General features: G+C 36.6%; 1 protein-coding gene across 5 annotated transcripts in view; it reads left to right on the top strand.

The window, feature by feature from the left end:
• SLIT2 (slit guidance ligand 2) overlaps positions 1-21,903 on the top strand; it is a 256,998-nt gene that overhangs the window by 162,277 nt on the left and 72,818 nt on the right. For all 5 annotated transcript variants that reach the window (XM_058024095.1, XM_058024098.1, XM_058024096.1 and 2 more), the window contains exons 7-9: positions 607-678; positions 3,389-3,552; positions 5,953-6,091. In XM_058024095.1, coding sequence (XP_057880078.1) covers positions 607-678; positions 3,389-3,552; positions 5,953-6,091 — 375 coding nt within the window. The remainder of the gene's footprint in view (positions 1-606; positions 679-3,388; positions 3,553-5,952; positions 6,092-21,903) is intronic.

Below are 21,903 nucleotides of genomic sequence, written 5' to 3' on the forward strand. Positions count from 1 at the left end.
TGGCTTAGATTTTTTCCTGGTTGCTATCTCAATTTCCCAACACTTTGTCTAAAATATAAATTGCTAGTTTGCTGAAGTGTTACATTTCCTGACACCTATCATATTGGAAACTCTCCTGTTGTTCATGCAGCTCTGGATCATCTATAGTAACTCATTCCCTATAAAAGCCAAGCACAGCCCAAAGTTAATATTTTCTAAAATTCTTGGGAAAAACCATTCAGGTCTTGTATAATCCATCAAAATTCAGACTCTCAGAAGCTAGAAAGAGAAATCAGTATCCTAGAACCAAGACATTTTCTCCAAGGACTCTCTTTTTTACCTCACAATGTCAAGTTTGGCTTGAATGCCAGAGATATTATCAGTTTTGATGGAAGTTCCTTTTGAGTGAATTCTAGGCTACTGTGACCTCTTACTTAGGATTGATAATGGTAAAACCATGGTGTTTTGTTGAGGATTCAACAGAGAGGAAAAATATAACTAAAAGCAAGGAGTTTTTTCCTGATACACATCCCTAAAAACAGTACACCATGACTTTCATTATGTGTGCCTTTTTTAAAATGGGACAAAACTCTTAAGATGTTAATATACTTCTTCTTGGCTTTGCAGCACTCTCAACAATAACAACATCACTCGACTGTCCGTGGCAAGTTTCAACCATATGCCCAAACTCAGAACATTGTGAGTAGTCCCACTGAAACTGGATGCCATTTTTATCATTTTTGTTTTTACTCCTACTAAGTTTTGTCAGGGATCTATCAATACACATAGAGGCAAAGCAAGCATAAGCTCAAATAAAAAATATTGGTGTCTCATGAGATTGTCGAGTGTAAATTCTGTGTGTGTGTCTGAGGAAGCTCATTCTGAAAGGTAAACCTAACAAGTGACCCCAAAGCTGCACATGGGGCTCAGAAGATAAAGAAGTTGTATCCTTTTAAATCAGCTTTTTTAGGATATGAAATGAATAAGTATTTCAATCAGTTTCATGGTCTCTTCCCAAATGGGATTTCCATGGTGCTGTATGCAGTGACAGAAAAGCTTCACCTTCTCACCAAAAATAGATGAGGGCAGGGGGAATTCTTCTTACATGTTACAGCTATATAAAGAAGTAAATTGATGTTTTTTGAAAGTCAAAGATTTGTTTTACTTTGAGCTTTTGAATGGGTCACATTTCATTTTGGAGCATTGGAGATTCTTTGATTGACTGTCAGATGTGATAAATGGGAAATCTTTATGCTTTTATTACTGTACTGCTAGCAGACCTAATTAAACTAAACTGGCTTGCCAACATTCTTTGTAACATAAAATTATAGCATCATCCGGTAGTGCTATTATAATTAAAGTTGTGTCAGCATTTACAATAAGGTCCCCATTTTTAGAGGCTATGACTTTGTCAGAGGAGCACTTCAGGCTTCTAAAACAAAGCACAGTGAAAAGATTGTCTGTGTATGCAAGTCATATGGGCTGGAATTATGTTTTGGTATTTTTATACTGACTACAAATCTAGATTGTGTTGACTGGCAAAACCAGATTTGGTCCAGAGACTCACTTTTAAACAGATTTTCCAGTGAAGTGGGAATTAAGAATGAATGGGACGTTTCTATCAGAGCTCAAAAGTAGCTGTTACTGTTAAAGAATTACTTTCACAAACAAACAGTCTAGTTTCTTTTACCCATGTTGAGTTGCACAACTGATCTGAAATCAGTAGGACTATTCACCCAGGTTAACGTGTGGCTTGTAACTGAAGAACTTCACACAAGTGAGTGGTTCTGTTGCTTTCATAGCAGAATTGCAACTATTCTTGCTTGGACAAATACAAGAGTACTTAAATAGTGCTGACCATGGGCTTTTGGTGACCTCAGGAAGAGTTTGATAATAGAATTTCATTCTGTTCTTTCATGCCCAAGTCTTGAAAATGTGTAATCTGTACTTTTTTTGAATTTTCAAATATGGTTTCTGTTTTGAACCATAAAATGGAATTAATAAAATTAGTAATATTTTCATTTTCTTTGGTAAGGATATTTCATTTTCTGAAAATATATTTTAGAAACAAAATAAAATGGACACACAGAATCCTGGATTATAGCTGTGACATCCCATTTGCAGTCAGAATATGCTTGTATAACTATACTGATTTCAGTGGCATTATTTCTGATTTGGTATGGTCTTCATGCCTACAGCTCGGCACAGATTGTGGTGAATGAGTGTACTGTATTGTGAGCTGTATTTGTCAAGCACCCACCCAAGAATTAGTACAGGAAAATATATTGCCTTTAATTTCTAGTCATTCATGGGGCGAAAAGGTGTTGGTTAATATTTTAGTTTATGTTGGTTACACGTTTCATGTTGCTTTGCAGATTTATTTTCTAATGGATTAGTTAGACTCTTTGTCTGCATTCTGAATTTCCTGCACTTCCTTTCCAGTTATTTAGTTAGGATTGAGCACCTCAGCTAAAAAGGACCTAAATGGCATGTCCCTGTTGTGGATGATTCTGAGTAACGATTTGATTTATAGCTGTGGACATCCTTTGCGGAAGTTTAAGAAAATGTAAGAGCCAGAGAAGAGTAATTTAGCTAATTTAGTTAATACATTTGTCTGATATTTTATCAATGGCAAAGTGCTTTTTGCCACTTGGCAAGGAGCCATGGTCTTGTGTCAGACCACACCAGCAAAGAGACAACTTTCTTAATTCCATCACTTGCTTCCATTTCGTCTTTTAATTAATTTCAAGGATTGCTTAAAGTGTAGATCCCTAGCAGCCAAAACCAGCTAATCCCATTTTCTGCTATTAAACAACTGGAGAGGAAATCAGAAAAGAAATGTGGAAGAAGGTGCTTTATATTGAGTTATTACTCTATCTTGTTCAGCAGAAAATGAGTATGACCTCCTAAAGGGATCTTTCAGGCTGTTTCTATAGAGACTAATAATGGCCAGACTTACAGATACATCTAATTGGAAACAAAATCTTTTATTAACCCTTTTTTTCTGACATTATAGTATTACCACTCTAGGGCAATGTTCTTGAGATTTTTTTGTCTTACTCTCTATTTATGGAGATCTGGACTAAAAAGTCCTATGTCACCTTTCAAGCTTTTCTATATTTACTTCTATATTACAAGGAAGAGGAAACTACAGAAAAGTTAAATTGTTAGGAAGCCTTCTTTTTTCTTCCAGTTAATTAGACCGCAAATAAAAAAGTAATTTTGCCGCTTGTGTAGTTTTATTTTATAACTTGTAACTCCCAGACTTTCAATGAAATATGCCAAAAGTTAATTAATAAAAATTAACAAACGGGCGCAGTAGCTTGCTGAAGGGAGGGCTGGGCAAGCTGGCGGCTTTCCTGCGCGTCCTTGCTAACGGGAGGGTGTTGCCGTGTCTGGTTCCGTGCAGCCGCCTCCACTCCAACAACCTGTTCTGCGACTGCCACCTGGCCTGGCTGTCGGACTGGCTGCGGCAGCGGCCGCGCGTGGGGCTCTACACGCAGTGCATGGGCCCGTCCCACCTCCGCGGGCACAACGTGGCCGAGGTCCAGAAGCGCGAGTTTGTCTGCAGCGGTAAGAGAAACGGGCTGGCCCTGCCTTCAGCCGCACCTGCTCACACACACCCCAGGGCTGCATGCTGCCTTCTGCGTAATCCCAGCCTGAGTGCTTATTAAGAGCAGCCCAATTGTTTGTGTTGGTGCTTGTGGGGGTGCGCGCGTCCTTGCGAGTTTTGTGTAAATATTGCATTTACGTAGATTTTATAGCCTTCTAAAAGTATAATTGAATGGGAGAGATACTGGAAATTAAATAAAAGGTGTGATAATTGAGAACATAAACCTGTAAGTCATAAGGATTAAAAAAAAAAAACCTTACAGGTATATACTTGATATTTCCTGACTTTTAAATATTACTCTGTACCCCTAAGTAACTTTCTGAATTTTACTGTTATCCTTTAATGCATAAGGTTATTTTTTATGTGACATAATGAAATGACTAACAGTTCATTGCTAATCACATTTTCTCTATTCAATTTTGTTTCCTTCATTTGTATCTTCTAGATGAGGAAGAAGGCAAGTTTATCTTTCTTATTTAAATATTTTTACACTCAGATTGAAAATTTTCTGTAAATTTTGTCTACTGTTTCAAGTTTTGCCAAGAGCATTAAAAACCAGCTGCAATATTGCTGCCTTTTCAGTGGTTCAGCAGGGTTTCTCCTACTGGTTGATCTTCTGCAAACCCCCAGAAGCCTATTGCCAAATATGCCAAAATTTTCACAGATCTGTGTTTCTAAAAGAGTTTTATGGAGGGCACCATGTTCTGTCCTTATTAAATAGCCTCTGACATCGAAGCATAAGGCACTGCCATCTTTGCACGGCAAATGCTAACGGTATTCTTGTCACTAATTCTGCCTTTATGTGCATTTAAAAAGGCTCCTAACAAGATAATTTCATAATACGTCTTACATGTAAATGTTATGGCTGCAGAGCCTGGATGTCAAGAACAGTTTTATAACTTGATCCTTATAATGCATATAATATATAATTATATATTTATATATAATTGATAGTTATAGTAACAATTCCCCTTGTTAATCAAATATTAACAAGGGGAATAGCCATGTTTTCTCTCTGAATCACCGTATTTTTGTTCAATAAAGGTAGGTTAAACATTTCCTTCCTGGTAGTATAAAAAGAATAGTGTGTGTTATTAGATTTGATTATTGTTTATACTTTTGTAACACAAACATAAATCTGAAGTCAAATTATTATATTGTAAAATTCTGTCTCAGAGAATCATAGAATGCTTGGCTTTGAAGAGATCTTAAAGATCATCTTCCAATTCCCTGCCATGGTTAGGGGCACCTTCCACCAGACTAGATTGCTCAAAGACCTATCCGATCTGGCCTGAATATATTTTCAGCAATTCAGAACTTGCACACTTGTTATATGAAGTTTCAAGTGGGAACAGCACTGCCTGCAACTTACATTATCAGTGTACCCTTCTTATATTAATATATGGGATATGATATTGTGAGATAGATCTTAAGTTAAATTGTGGTTTCATAGTCAAGAAGTTGTTTCTTTTTTTCCTTGAGAATAATAAAGCAGTCTCTAGCATTTTTTAAATTAATGGGGAAAAAAAAAGAGGGTATCATGGCTTTCTCATCCATTTATGTCTTTCTGTATCATTATGAAACAACTGTTCTGTATCATTTGATTGATAGAAGAATGTGTGTATTAATGTATTGTAAAATGTACAGTCTATCTATTTGCAGGGAAATATAAGGATTTTCATTTCTATAAGCATACCTAAATATAAAATGACTGAGTTTAAATGCAATTAAAAGTTTTGGCTTTAACATACAACACTAAGAAATCAGTATACTAGCCACAAGAGTTAGTAAGAGTGGCAGATTGTGGGAGGAAGTCTGCTGAGCTAAAACAGAGTGAGGGATATGAAGTCAAAATTTTTACTTAATTTTTGTGTGAGTGAATGAAAATGTCATTTAATGAATGAAAACTTCAAAATTGTCTATAAGCAATACATAACTGAAGGACCATATTCAAATAAATATTTGCAGAACAGAACAAAACTGGCAGGTCACATTCAGTGCTCATAGCAAATTTTGTGCATTTCTCTTGACATGCATTTTTTAATACTATACAACATTCTGAAACCTAAATAAATCAGTAATTAGTTTTCAATAGCATAGAATAAATAAAATATATCTGAAAAATGGATCACAGTCTTCTTAAACGAGATGATTTTTAATGGCTGTTGCTAAAGAAGTTGAAAAATTATGTAGTGCTGTCACAATAGTTGAGCTTTTGTCTTTCACCTCTCTAGGTTGTATCGACATGTTAGTATTAAATGTGTGTTCAAATAAATGCAGTTTGAAAGTACTGGTAGGCTACAATGTTTATTTTAGAAATTCTGCCTTAAATTTTTCAAGAAATGTGCTTTCCTTTGCAGGTCACCAGTCCTTCATGGCTCCATCCTGCAGTGTCTTGCACTGCCCCACTGCATGCACCTGTAGCAACAACATCGTGGACTGTCGTGGGAAAGGCCTCACTGAGATCCCAACAAACCTTCCAGAAACCATCACTGAAATGTGTGTAATCTGACTTCTTTTCTATTAACTTACAGAAAACATTTTTTTCCTATGTATTAGGTTTTTTTATTTGGAAACATTGTATAGGGTAGGAATTTTGATATATACCTTCAGCCTCAGATATAAAAATGAAAATGCAGTTGTATGAAAGCATTTAAGACCTTTATGCTATCTTAAGAGTTATTTTTGTACGTGCTACTCATATTTCATGAGTAAACTGCATTCTGAATTTGTTTTAAAGAGTTTGGGAATCCTTGCTCTTCTATAAGTGAATGGCGTTTCACTGCAGACTCTAAAGCCTGCTGCCTTCAGGGTCACTTTCTGTGCTGGTTTTGGCTGAGATAGGATCAGTTTTCTTCATAGTAGCTGGTACAAGGCCATGTTTAGCATTTGAAAATAGCGTTGATAAAACAGATCTTTTCAGTAGTGCTGAGCAGTGCTTACACAGAGCCAAGGCCTTTTCTGCCCCCCACCCAACTCCACCAGAGGAGGCTGGGAAGCATGATGAGTTGGGAGGAGACCCAGCTGAGCCAAGGGATATTCTGAGCATGTGGCATCATGCTCAGCATATAAGCTGGGGGAAGAACAAGAACGGTGAGAGGTTCAGAGTGATGGTGTTTGTCTTCCCAAGTCACTGTTACATGAGACAGAGCCCTGCTCTCCTGGAGATGGCTGAACATCTGCCTGCCCTTGGGAAATGGTGAATGAATCCTGTGCTTTGCTTTGCTTTTTACTTTTACTTTACTGTTTCAACTTTTGCTTTTCCTGTTAAACTGTCTTTGTCTTAGCCCGTGAGTTTTTGCAGTTTTAATCTGCTGATTCTCTCCCCCATCCTCTTGTGGCAGGGGTGAGGGGGCAGCTTTGTGAGGCTTAGTCACCAGCTGGGGTAAAACTGTGCCACTCACCTTCAGTCACTTTATTCATCAGATTTCCTACTAGAGAGGAGTAGTATCTTTGCATGAAAGATCAGCAATCCACACCACCAATGATAAGTGTTCTGCTAAAGCAGTATCCTCAGAGAGTAATCTGAGAAGGCAGGAGTAAAATGTAGTCATTGTGTTAATACCCTGCCTTTGTAAGGAAGAGCATGAGCACTGGTAGTGTCCCATGGCGTGCCCTATACAAAAAGTACTGCCATATCCAGAGCAAAGTCATAGCAAAGGTGCTGAAGGGCCAAAAGTCTCCAAAAGCAATGTGGCTGAGAGGTGGTGGGGGCACAGCAGGTAAGTTACTGCTGCATTGTCACCTGTGCAGGTGGGCAGCAAAAGCAAAAGGTGAGCTTGCTGACATCTGGGCAGGGCACAGCAACGTGAACACCTTTTCTGGGATCGGCAGGGGCAGCGTTGTGGAAGGGAAGCTGGGAGTTCCCTTCAGGGAAATAGTGAATAGTTTGAAAGTAGCTGTGATGACAGCCTGGTAAGTGAGGTCTGACTAGAAGTAAATGAGTTGGAGAAAATATTCAGAATAAAAAGCTTTTGAGAATTTTGATGATACAAGATGAATGTTTAAAACAAGGGCTCCACAATGAAATTTTAATTGGCTTGTTGATTCCTGACCTGTGGTTTTGAACATTACAGGGTTGGAACTACTTTGGTTTCTTCTTAGGATGTGAATAATAGCCACATCTGTCAGTTCATTATTACTGTTGTTAAGACTGACCTGGCTGACCCTACATGATCCAATACAGTCATTCAGCTGTATAATATAAACACTTCTACCTTTCACCACTCTCAGAAAAACCCCTCTGCTTGCAAATAGAGTTACTCTTCAATAAAATCCATTCACAGTGGCCAGGAAGGCTACACAGAACTGGTTTTTTTGGTGTTTTTTGGGTTTTTTAAATTTAATGAGCTGGATACAATGTTTTTACTTGCATAAGTGCATCTATGAGGAAGGAAGGAAGTGGTGGAAGGAAGTGGCGGAAGTGGCGGAAGTGGCGGAAGGAAGGAAGGAAGGAAGGAAGGAAGGAAGGAAGGAAGGAAGGAAGGAAGGAAGGAAGGAAGGAAATGCTCTGAAATTGAGGGATAAACTGAGTGAAAGAATTAAAGGATCATGTATTTGCTGAGAATCATGGGATTGTTTCTGCTTCCTGTCAGTATGTTGAATAGGAGTTAAAGTTTTGACAAATACATTTTGCTGGTTATATGGAGAAAGCTTTATGCTATACTTATTGCTTTAGTGGGAAGGAAACAATTAGTGATGGTTGTCTTATGATTCTCATGGATGGGAGGTGTATTTAGCTTCACAGCATAAAAAAGAAAGAGAGAGAGAAAAGATTGGGAAATAAGTGGTTTTTGGAGTGAAAAAGATTTTACCAATAAAGAGGTGATGGAAGTCTGAGACTGCATCAAACCAGCACTCCACCGTGGCCAATGGCCCACATCAGTTGTCCCTAAAAATATTTTAGGAAACAGAAATGTAAACCTTCAAAAATAAAAGACCAGTAGCACAAATATTTTGTTTGCTCCCAATATGTATTGGGGTTGCTCTGACACTTGAAAATTTGCCAAACTTTCGGGGGAAAAAAGGGTTTTCTTTTAAGTATCCAATCTGCTTTAAATCCTACTGTGTTTACATCTTCATATTAAGAGAATAAATTTGGTGCAGGGAATTGTGCTCAAACTCTTCCAGTTTAAAATACAGTTTTTTAAAGTTTCATAATGTTTCTTTTTCTTTGTAGAAGGAAGGAAAATACAGTCACATACATAATTTGCCCTGTCCCTGTCACCTTCTATTTTGCATGCCATCTTCATTTGTCTCTTATCTAAACTAAAGTTCCAACTCCATTCAATCTTTTTGGATGCCAAAACCTTCCATGTCTTAATTTACTCTTATTTCTCTGAATTACCTGTTTTGTAACTTGTTTTTTATCTTCAATGACCGGGGTTGAATAGAATATTCCAAATGACAATGAATCATCAGGTTTTTATTAACAGAATTTTAGTTTTTTTCATTTGCCTTTCACAACCTAATAATCTCTTGCGTTATTTAATTGTCTCTACATGTTGAACCATGTTTTAACTTGAACTAGCCCTGAAAAGTCTCCTAGGCATTTTTTTAAGCTGTTATGATTTTGTCTGGAACAAGAAGTTGGTACATATAATCCTATTATCACATCCACAGGCATTTGTAACATTGAATCAGGTTGTATGTCACGTTTTCATTTTAAAGCTGCTCGATGAAAGACTTCAGTCCTTTCTGCTTTTAACTAAATTTAACTTGCAGGAAGATTGTGACATTCCAGTATTGTTATCATACAATAAGTGTTTTAAAGCTTCGTTTTTTAAAGAAGTCCTCTGCAACTGTTGCTTATAGCAACCCCTTGAGATTAGATTGAAAAGAATGATTGTATCCCACAAAATAATCTGGTTTTCTACTCATTTCCTAGGCGATAATGTTGTCAGTGTGCCAAGATGGTAGCTGACAGTAAACACTTGAAGAGATGAGCCCGAGCTGTGGCAGCAGCAGGAGGAGTCCTGGGAGGTGCTGAGCAGAGGCAGAGGGTGCAGTGAGCTCTGTGCTCCCCGTGCTCCCAGCTGCCACACGCGTGGCTGGGCTGCCTCAGTCGCTGCTTCGGCCGGAGCTGCCCAGTTCTCAGCGACAGAAATTTGCTGGCTCCCTGTTGTTTTCTGAAGGATGTACAGGCTTCAACAGCCAAATTATTATTTATTCACACTTCTTGATAATGCTAACCAGATTCCTGTGCACACTGCAAGAGAATTAGCTTTACACTTCTAATTTGCCCGCACCAAACATTGTCCAATCTTTTCAGTACTTTTCCATTTTTGCCAACTTTTTTCTGCATTTTTATCTGAACATTTCCTTCTTTATTCATACAGATTAGAAAGATCCACAATACTTTCAAATTCTCTTACTCTGACGATGTTTGTCCTCTGTCCTCTGTTTATGAGCTGCATTTGAAGAATCCAGTGCTGAGTACCACCAGCCTTTCATATTGTGCTTCAGCCAGCTTCATGGCACACAAACACCTCTGGTGCTTATATCTTTCCATCCTTTTGTCATTTCTTTACTGTACCTTATATAAATAATGTTTTCCTGTGAAGCTGACATTAAACTTTATTGTCAACCCTCCTTTAAAGAGGTGTTTAAAATCTGACAACTCATTTTTGTGAGATTTTATTTTTCTTCCCGTTTCTGCCTCTTACTTATTTGTTCTTATATGGAGAGCAGTTTATTTTTAATAAGAATATAATCCATATTTACTTTTAAAAGATCTAGAATTCCTTTTTTTTGTCTTCATGAAGTTCTTCTGAAGTTTGTCATCAACACAAGCTCATGGTTTTGTGACGTTTTTCCAAGTCCTCTGTCCATTTCTGCTCTTCTTTCTGTCTGTGGAAACCTTTACTTCAATCAACACCTGAGTACCCTAGAAAACACTGATTTCTTAACTTTGTTTGAAAAAAATGTCTGGTCTATTTCTGCACAAGAATACTTTGAATTCATTACATTGTCGGTCTGTTTGGAACAATGTTGTATAAAACCAAGCAGTACTGTATTACTATATTACAAGCAGTACTAATAATGTTATTATTCTCTACCCTTTGATAAACATAATGAAGTCACAGGTTTTAGGTGTATATTCCATGCTGACAATTGTTTGTTTTTTTTCCCCCTAGGGGTTTGATAAATTAACTTGTATCTAAATAGAGTGTTAAAAGAAGAACGCTTTAAATGGAATATTGAATACCTTAAGTATTATACATCAGCAGTTTCCATTGAGTAAAATTTTGCATGTTGAAGCTCTGAGTTAGCTCTCTATGGAAAAGTACAAGTAAAGACTTTCTGTTTAGTCTAATGCTGATGTGCTTTACATTGCCTTGATAGCTCTGCTGTATTGGAAAGCTGTTTTAGGACATTAGGAACTGTCTTCTCAGGCTGATGGCTCCTGCCTCTGCAGCAGAGCTGGCAAGGAGAGCCTGTGCTTGCACTGCACTGGAGCCTCTCTGTCTCTGAGTTGGGTGTGATAGCCTAAACCTAAACTGAGAAGAAAAGTCAGCACTGGAAGCCAGAGTGGTTGAGGAACGAACGAGCAGGCGTTCTGTGATGGTGGGAGCAGGGGGAGGCAGAGCCAGTTGCCAAAATGCTGTTTCATTCCAGTGCAGCTGGATTTGCTGGTGGCTGTCGGGGTGTTGCTGAGCCGGTTTTGTCATGGTGTCTGTGTGACATCTCAGTTGGTGCAGCTGCTGGAAGCAGCAATTCCCGCTGCACGGAGGCAGTGGGCAGGCACTGCGTTGTCTGCCAGGTGCCTCTTGGGAAGATGCCTTCAGAAACAGGGCTGCATATCTCCAAGTAGCTGCCAGTGAAAATGGAAGGAGAATAAAACCTGTAGTGTCCTCTATTTTCCCCTTCCGTTTGATAAAGCTTGGAGCAAAATTAAGTATTCAGCATCTCAGTAAATGTAGTTCTTAATCTGTATTGACTTCCTACAATTGTATCTGTACCAGTTACACCTTTCCTCCAAAATTAATCCCCACTTTATTATCTAAATAAACTCACACACAGCCAATTAAGAATACCTAAACTTTACTTTTTAGGATTTATCCAATCAATGTGATCATATTTGAGAAAGAAATAGTTCATATTCCATGTGTATTTAAAAAAAAAAAAAAAAAGATTGAGCACCAAAACTCCTCCAGTTTTGGAGCACCTATTCATTTCTATGAATTATACAGAAAGCACAAAAATTAAAAGGGTGCATAGATATACCTTTGCCTCTGGTTCAAATGAATAGATTTCATATCATGAGTAACCTGCAGGAGCCATTTTGAGAACTTAAGGAAATTTCCCATAGACTTGTTATTTTAATATCTGTAATGTGACATTGTGAGGCAAAATATAGTGCCCATAAATAATATGAATACTCTTCCAACTTTTGTTATTCAGTATGCCTTACTTCAGTCTTTTTTTTCATCAACTTAAGCAAAGCATGATACATTATTCATTAATTCGTCTCAAACATCACAATTTGAGTTGGTTTCAATTTTTTGTTAGAACCTCTCTCCTTGTACAGAAATTTTAGGAGATGCCCTTTCATTGGCATGTTCAATCTGTTACACTTAACCAACTTAAGTGGCCTCACACACCTAGTGCTTTCCTCCTTTGTCATGCAGTTCATGTATTAAAGGCATTAAATGTCATTAGGGTTCAAAACTATTACTTTAATTGGTGCTAGAAATTATAGCCTTTCCAATGGCAATAGCATTTATCAGCCTCTATGCTGGCATTCCTCCCGCATTTTAGTTTTTCATCACTGTTAGTCTCTTTTGGCTTGGTTTAATTTCAGAAGGATTCACCTTCTGAAAATTCTTTGAGAATGATCAGCAGAAATAATTCTGGTTCCCTTTGAATAGAGACTTTTTTTTTTTGCCATATGCTCAAACAGACTGTGAGAAACCCTACAAAATAGCAACCCAGCAGCAATTCTATTAATTGTGCTGGTACTCTATCCCAGAGTGCTGTGACAGGCACTTGTTTCAAAAGAGGCCAAAAAGCCATTAATAAGATAGACCTATCTTCATAAAAATGCTGCTCTTATATTCTTCTGATTTTCTTTTCTCTTCCATGGCTTGAACCTGTCAAAGTGGTTATAAAACTTTTTCCTTGCTGTAATATTATGAAGAAGTGAAAATAAATAGAATGGCAATAAGTGTTACTAAGGGATGGCAGAGGGGAAAGCAGGGGAAAGAGTACCTGTACTGATGACCATAAATTTGTACAAATGATGACTATTTAAAAAAAAAGAGCACAGAATTAAATTAATCATTCCTTTATTCCGTTGCTGTTTTTTTTTTTTTTTTTTTTTTTTTTTTTAACCATTAGTCAAAGGAAGAGCTTAATTAAATTCTTTTTCTTTTTCAGAAGGATAGCTGCCACTACCATGGTGTTCTGTGTAGGAGGGAGGATTGTTGGAGGGAGAGATGACTGGAGGATGGCAGTGTTAAATAAGAAGCAGTTTTATAGATAATTCCAGTGTTTGTAACAGGCAGAAAAGACCTTAAACCACATAATATGTGAAATGAAAAAAAACCCAAACAAAACATATAGAAGTCAGGGATTTTAACAGTTCACCTTCACAATCCAATGTACTGAAAGGCCTCTGACTTCTTATTGCTAAGGCCTTCAGGATAAAGGTTTTGTTTCATGTGAATGGAGCTTTATAATGTTTGGATACCAAAAGTAGAAACTGTATAGTTGTTTCATAACTTTATTTACATTTTCTATGAGTTTCCTAATTTTTCCCCTCAGTCTTGTCTTATCTTACCATCCCAATTTCTGGCTGTTTTTCTTCATGTTTTCATCTTCCCATCTCATTTTTCCTGTATACTTTCTTATATACTTTGTTTTCCTAAGTGTTGGTTAATGATTGTGTGTTATGCCAAGCACTCGATTACATCTTTGTGAGCTGTGTTTGAAATTAAGCAGGATTAAAAGCTCCTGAGATTGCTTCTCACAGTAACACTCAGACTATATTAAAGGAGAAGGGAGAAAAAAGGAAGTGAAAGGAGAGAAAGAAGAAAAAGAAGAGGAAAAGAGGGGAAAGGAAATGAAATCTGGCAGAACTGATTTTGACAGATGGACTTAACCAAGATAAAGTGATCTGATCACACTGCAGACACATGAGGAGTTTTATTTGAGTACTGGGACCTCTGTGTCTGTATCCTTCCCAGTGACTCTTGGCATGTGTGCAGTTTCACCATTTCTGTTGTGTTTTAATATTAATCCTTAGGTAAAAGTCCAAGGTACAGCATTAAATAAGTAGCAATTGAACAGAGAAACTCTTATATCATGATGCAAAGATGTAAGGATGACCCTTTACAGAGAAAAGTCACCTGGAGATGGTTTAGGCACATTTATTGAAGACATTTTAAAGAAACTCATAGCAGGAAAGCTCCGAAAAGTCAATGATAAAGCAGCTTTCTCTGTTTTTAACAGCTCAAAGCATGATTTGTCTGTCTATGCAGCAGGACAGAAATGGGAGCAAACGCTGCATCTTTGCAGCTTGAAAAGAAATGAGGAATGCTGAGGAGAGGATTCAATAAGTTACAAGGCATTAAATTGATTATTGGTTTTCTGAGTTAGGTTTGTGTTTTTAAATCAAAACATTCATCTTCTTAGGACTTAAAATGTCAGTTCATACATGTGATTTACCTCTTAAACAGTTAAGCCATCAGCCAGAATCTTGCACATATGAAAGCAGTGCTGTTCTCCAGAACCTTGCACATCCAGCAAGGAAAGGCTTTTCCATGTTATTTGTATATATGCATATGTTAATATAGTCACTGGTCTTTACAATATATTGCTTTTTAGTAGTTTTCAAGAGTTCTCTATAACTGTGTCTTCTGTTTTTGAGAAAATATATATTAGCCTTCTGATGATAATTATTCTTATGGCTCTTTTTTCAACTTTTCTGTTTTATTGAGACATTTTCTTAATTGTTCTCATAACAAATGCAGACAGCTGTGCCACACACCAAGGATATTGTTTATCTTAGATTTTATTTTCACACATGGCTCTTCACCTGCATGTGTCAAGTGAAAAGATGATGTCTACTTATGGATGAAAAGTTAAAGTAATTGCTAAAGCACATTCATTTGCTTATGAATAGTGGTGCATACTTTGGTCAGTAGGAAGCCAGAAATCTGTCAGGTTTTGAATTTTCAGAAAGTGCTGGATTAAAATAAAGTGTGTTGAAAGATACATAAGTAACTAAATGCCCCTTAATAAATTCATGTGGTCTGGCTAATACTTTCTCAGCTCTTATTCTAACACTCCAAACTTTTGAGCAACTGTATATAGTTGTCCTGATATGAAAATTAACTTTTCTTACATATGTTTCTCTTTAACTGTACTTCATGTGTCCTTTTCCTCAAACCTTCTTATCTTCTTCTCTAGCCAAAGGTTGCTAAGACCAGTGTTTTCAAGATCAGTCCTGGCTATGTATTGGACCAGATAATCAGATTTACACCAGTGGACTATGGAAGCATAGTGAATTTTCAGTGAAATCTAGGGCTTTATCCTTCTGTTTTGACTAAAATTTAATGCATTTTTAGGTCCAAAAGCTTATATCAAATAATAATAGTGCATAATGTTCAGATGCAATATTATTAGTTATAATGTACTGCTTACATGCTTATTCATGAGAATTCCTGAGAGGAGGCTTTACGTATGGAGGAGGATCAAAAATGTTCCTAATGAAATGAAAATATCTGCTGCAAAATAGCTGACATGAAAATAAAATTTTAGTATCAATATGCACTGTGACTGTATTTTAAAAAAGCCCCTTACTCTGCTTAGTTGGCTAAATATTGCAAATTAGGCCATAAACATTGAAAATCTTTACATGAAAATAAACATAATACTATATTATAATTTATAAAATATAAAAAAAAACTAGAAACGTTTTATGATTTGCTACTCCCTGACCTCTGTCTAGGCTCTTTATCTCTGTGTCAATGATGCAGTTCTCTTGCTGTGCTTTTCTGTGGTCTTGGGAGGGTCATTATTTCTTAGTTAAAGAAGTGTTTATGCCCAATGCAATAGGAAACATCTGGTTTGCGTGCTTAATCAAAAATTTAGAAATTTGATAAAATGTAATCATCTTTTATATGATGTATGCATATAAACAGAATAATTACATATAAATAATGAAAAATACATTATCCATAATGCAATGTATTGAATAAATGTGGAGCATATTAAAATGTGCTAAAGAAATCTGTTGAGGTATTTATTTCTTCACCTTAATATATTTAATTTACCAATGCAGATTTCACTGAATTACCTGTAACTTATCTTTGGTATTCCACCTTAATATTTCTTGGGCAAAACCTAAACCATTCCATTTTACTGCTTCAAAAATAGATGATTTTGCTATTTGATAGCTAATCCTGTCTGCTTAGCACACACAAGAGAAATGATTTGTCATGCTCTTACTCAAATATCTTCCTAATCTGAAAATTACTGTAAATCATGTGGCTTTATGCTTTTTGGAAAACAAAAAAACCCAGCTTTTTAATTTGATTTGTCAGATGGTTTTGTGTGTATAGCATCTAATCTGTTCCTTATTAGCCTGTGTTCTCTGCTGCCATTGCTCACGTCTTTGGCTTTCTTCATACCCTTGTGTCCTATCTTGAAAACTAATTAAATTCAGACAACAGGATAATTTCAGGAGTGAAGAGAACACAGAGACACAGAGCACAGCAACCAGACAGAAGCATATGAAAGCAGTGCTGTTCTCCAGATCCTAGCAGTAGGTACTGGCCAGGCTGAGCACCATTCCCCCTCTCAGGGTTTTATGCAATTTTTTCGTGGGTGTTAAGTAGAAGAGGCACCTTGACAGACCTCTCTGATGCTGCCAAGGGAAAGAAATAACTCAAGCATGGAATAAATTAATATTTTATACAGCATGAAGGGAAGCTGGAGAAGGCCCATGTCACTTTTCCAGAGAAACCCCTGTAGATCTCTGACAGCTGTGCCACACTCCAAAGGTGTTGTTAACCTTAGGTTTTATTTTCACATATGGCTCTTCACTTCTGATTACTTTTCCTCAGTAATTATGTGGGTGAAGTAATTTGAAAAGAAACTATGGATACTGACTTTTCAGTATTTTATGTTTTCTCATCATTCAAATAGTTCTTTACCAGTTACATTTTTAAATACATAGTAAGTAAGCAACCACATAATCTCAGTTAAAACCCTTTCTAAGTTTTGTGGCAAATTAGTAGTATCATTTAGCAGGTAGTGAGGACTGCTGTCACCCTGTTGGTCTCACACAGTGGGGATTTTCAAGGTACTGTTTCTGCTCTTCTAGAACAGGTGGACAGGTCCCTGCTTGTGATAAGCCAGGAGTGTAGCAGGAATGTATCTATGTTATTGTGAATTTAAAACACTTATCTGTACAGCTTGACTAGGTTTGGTAGTATAAGATAAGAACTCTTATCAAAAATGGGCTAATTAGAGAGACTAACTTGGCTCTGGGTGACTCAGGCTAATTGCACTGGAGCCACACTGACAGAAGCCAAAGTACTAAGCAAATAATTATTTAACAAGTGGTGTATTTTGCTACAAGCTGAACCTGTAACAGTGGAGGAATGTCAAGCCCATCATCATTAGTGATACTCTGGAGTTCAGAGCATGAGATGGCCCCCTCTGTAATGAAATGCAGGTTTGAGACTTCCTTTTGAGTAAATGAGATGAATTGTTTAATAGCTTTGGAATTGCAATTCTTGTTACTTTCTTGATGCAATGCAGACTAAGGAGTCATCTGTCATTTAAAATCAATCCCCTGCGGAAATATTTGATAGAACAATTAGACTGGATGTTAACAGTTTGGCAAGCTTTAGGGCAACATTAACAGTGATTCTTAATATACAAATATTTAGGAGACTGTCAAACAGATTTATTAATACACAGACTTAGAGCCTGAAAGTAAGGAAAAGAAGTAATGTAGTCATTCGAAATACATCTTTTGTTTTCTTAGATGTGGATGATATCACAGATTTCAACAGAATTCTTCTGCTGCTAAGGCTAGAAGTGACATTTAGTGGATTTAAGCACTCTAGAGGTGTGGTTATGGAGAGACAAAAAAGGTACTTTGTTTAATAGCCTCAAGGATTCCTCTAGCAAGGGAAATCATTACTTTTAAAAACAAACAAAGAAAACCCAAAATCTGGCAGATGTTGCATGTGATGAGAGATGTGTTGGCTGTGTATTGCTGTTCTTCAGATTCAGGAGCTGTACTTAATCCCATCACTGAAATCTATTTTTTGGTTTTTTGACAGCTGTTTTTGCCATTTACTTTAAAAGCAGATGGGGAAAATGCAAAGAAGAGCTGTCAATTTTATTACCATGTATAATCAGCATCTGTGCAATACATCAGACTCATTTCACAGCTTACACTTTCTCTCTGTAGTAAAATTCTTTTGGGATTTCTTGACAACTTTCTTGAAAGACTTCTTGTAAATTAGGAGATATTGGAATTAAAAGTATAGATTAATTAACTGCTAAAGCCACTATTCTGTCATCCAAATTTACTTAATCAAGATGTTATGTTCTGATTGTTTAATTACAAAATCTATGTCTAATTTGCTCCTCCATATTCAAATGCACATTTTCTTAAGCAAGATTTTTTTAAATTATATTTTAGTATTATGCAATGCTTTTTGTACATCTCTGATCCCTTTGCATACATTTAGGTGCAGCACATCTCTGTGTATACTCTTTTACCATTCTCTACTGAGAGGGCTTAGTATCTTATACCCCATCTGGATGATTTTAAGTAAAAATGATTCTGTAGAGAACACCCTGTTCTCCATTCTCAGTCTGCCCTCTTTCCTGGTGCAGCAGTCGTTCACAGAAATGGCTTTTTATAGTGGGAAAAGAGGCTAGTTTAGAAGTGTCAGTATAAATAAGCATGTTGCCTGTCTCTGGAAGTGCAGAAGCAGTAATCAGCAGTGGTGTGCTGCAGGCTCATAGCACAGAACAGCATCCTCCTGGAAAGTGTCAAGTGATTTACATGTCACAGGGCTCTCTGGGGACCGTGTGGGAAGAATCTGTCTACTGGCTGGGGACCTGCTTTGATTTGATTTGATTAGGTTGGAAGTCACAACTGCAGAAGCACCTTTGTTTCTCAGAATAGTAAGTGGTTGTACATTACAGTGTCTGCAGTGATAAGCAGAGGGGAAAGATTTCCAAAGAGAAATGTTCACAGTACATTTCCTAGATAGGAGTGATTAGGGAATAGTCTTCAAAAAAGGTTTCAACTAGTTTGGCAGCATTAAAAGACAGTAAAACACTTATGTATCCATGCAGGACTTCTTTGAAGTGAAACACTAAAAGGAGATGGAGACTTCATATTAAAAGCATTAATTAGCATTTGTGTGATGGTGGGCAGAGTACTTCTTTTTACATGGGGCTATGCAAGCTTTGATGCAGAGTGTACTTAACCATCTTCCTCCATTATCTTAGCTTATTAAATATGCTACTGCAATTGACTGTGACTTTTGAAAAAGAAACCACCAAGGCACTGTTTATGATACATAGATGTTCATTCATAAGAAAAAAATGACTTCTGGAATGACTTTGAAAGGAGTTGTTGAGACAAAATTTAATATAAATTTGATGGAAAAATACTGACTCAAGTTTTTTTTTAGTTCTTTGGTGATAAAATTCCACTCTGGCCAAGTCATTTGCAAGCACTTAATGGCTGACTTTTTCAGTAATCGAAAACTACAACCCATCCTATCCCAGAAATAAAAATATTTCATTTAATATAGGGCATTAATATAAAGAAGTTTTTAATTACTGTGGGTTTTATCAGTAGAATGCAAATTTCCTTTAGATATTAGTCTATCTGTACTTTGTGACTTGGGAATATATCTAATTCGATTTTCTCTGGAATAGTGGATACAAATTTACACTCTGTGAAATTCAGCTGATTCTGTGAAGATAAAGCAGAAAATTAGAGGATAACAAAGCTTGAAAATATGGATTCGATTTACTTTCTTTACAAAGTGGGGTATAAGATTTTTCTTCTTTATTTATATAATCTTATTCTTCCTGTCTTGTGTTAATCTCATTTTCTAAAATGTGATGTCTTTCAGTGCCTACACTTTGGCTTAAGTTAAGAAAATACATACTTAGATGATCCTACTAAAACAAAACCTTCATCCAGAAGAGCTTGTAAATATATATCCTAGCACTGCACATTCTGTCTGCTAGAATGTAAATGTCACACTAAAAGGAAATGTTAGGTAAAGTTGATATACAGTTCATTTTCATATCCACCAGTGAATTGGTGCTAGAACTGCTGGGAAGTTAGCTCTCAGAAATGTGTTGTAGCAAGACTTCTTCAGTTTTTGGCCCATGTAATTTGTAGCCAAAGTGGACAGTAGTAAATGAAATCTGCTATTTCACCTTCTCATGAAAAATGACCTGCATTGGATCCTGTAAAGTACTTCAGTTTATAGAATTAATATGTATTTTAAAGTAAGTGAATAAACTGGAAAATACATTGTGTCCTAATTTATTTAATGCTAGACCTCAAGCTACATGCCTTATCCTACCTATTTAAGACCATTATATGTTTAAAGATATGGGAATGTAGACTGGAGCCCTCCAGCACTAGGTTATGATTCTCTACATTTTGGACTAATAAACAGCTTTAATAAATGAGGCTTGTGATCGCCTCATGTGGGAGCCTTGCTACTGCAATATCTCCTTCCCATATACCCAGAAGCATTTTTCCCTCCCTGGCAATCCAAGACCTCCTCTGTAATATGGCCTAATCTTTCCCTGTCCTTTTCACCACCCTCCTCCTTTTCAGTCTCTGCATTGCCTTATGTGTTTCCCTGTGCCAGACACATCTTTTGGCTGTTTTTGGGGCTCCACATCAGATCAGTGCCAGGTTAGGCTGTCCCTGGTGGTCAGGCAGGTGGTTGCTGCCAAACAGAGTGTGTAACAGGAATGGATGGATGGCAACCATGCTCTTCATGGCCGGGTTAACTTGGTTTCTCAACTCCTTCCAGTTACTAAAATGAGGAAGTTTTGTTATCTGGAGGGATTCCTCTCCCTGATTTAGCACATGAATTAAAAATCTACCTTAGCTGATAACCATGCCTAATCTTTATTTTTGGTGAAGACTAAACTAAAATTTAAATGTAAGGACAGAAAATACTTGGGTGTGGCCTAACTTGGTGTTGGCCTTAACTTCAGCAAGTTTTTGCTTATTCAGGTATTTGCCTTCTGCATCTAGCCAGGAGTATAGGAGAGAAGTGACCTTGATCCTTTGTATCCTTGTCAGCACTCCCAGGCTGATGCAAAATGTGTTTCATGGGTCCAAAAGGCTCAGCCAAGGCAAAGAGTATGAATGAGCATCATGTTTGTGGAAAAAGCTTTCCATCTTGTGCCATGAGATTCCCTCCAGTGCTTAAAATACACCTGAAGCCTACAGCAAGGTGACAACATTTTCCTGAAAAGGACCAAAACAGTTGTGATGAAGTGAGATTTTCTTCATCTAGAAGATATTCATGGAGCTTTTGGGTTTTTTCCTTGAGTTCATCATAAACCATTCAACAACAAATTCTGCTAAGTTAAAGTATTATCAGAGTAAAGAGATTTTAAGCGTTAAATATATAAATATCTCTATCTGAAAGAGACTTCATGAAGGCAGGAAAAAAAAGCTTCAATTCAACTATATCATGATCTCTTGAGAAACTTTACAAAAATAAACAATTTCTGTCAGAATATTTTCTTGGAAAAACTTACTCTAAATATATGCGGTTTTTGTTTCCATCAGTAAATTCACACTTTACAGCATGGGAATTTTCAATTACAGTCACTATACATACAAAACAAGCATGGTCAGTAATATTAGCTACAAACTGAAATTAAAATACTTATTTAAAGAAGTTAGAAGTGTGGCTGGGCATATCTAGTATTATATGTTAAAGAAAATATTTTGAATACCATATCTAAATAAATTGTGTGTTTCTTTAAAAATATGGCAGTTGCCTTATTGCAGGTAGCAACATATATTATTTGGTCTGTAGGAACATTCCTCTCCCCATTCCCATGATTTGCATATTTCAATTATTTCAAAGAAATCTTTAGGTATTTCTGAATAAAAATTACTATGCAAATTGCTATATATGAATAACACATTAGGATTAATTAAGACTAATTCAAGATTGAAATTTTTGATGACAATTCTGACTTAAATTTTAAAAAAATCTTACATGTTCTGAAAATAAGTTTTCCTTTAAATATGACGTCAAAATTTTATTTTAATTTAC

The sequence above is a fragment of the Melospiza georgiana genome, chromosome 5, assembly GCF_028018845.1.
Source record: "Melospiza georgiana isolate bMelGeo1 chromosome 5, bMelGeo1.pri, whole genome shotgun sequence".
Classification (NCBI taxonomy): Eukaryota; Metazoa; Chordata; class Aves; order Passeriformes; family Passerellidae; genus Melospiza; species Melospiza georgiana.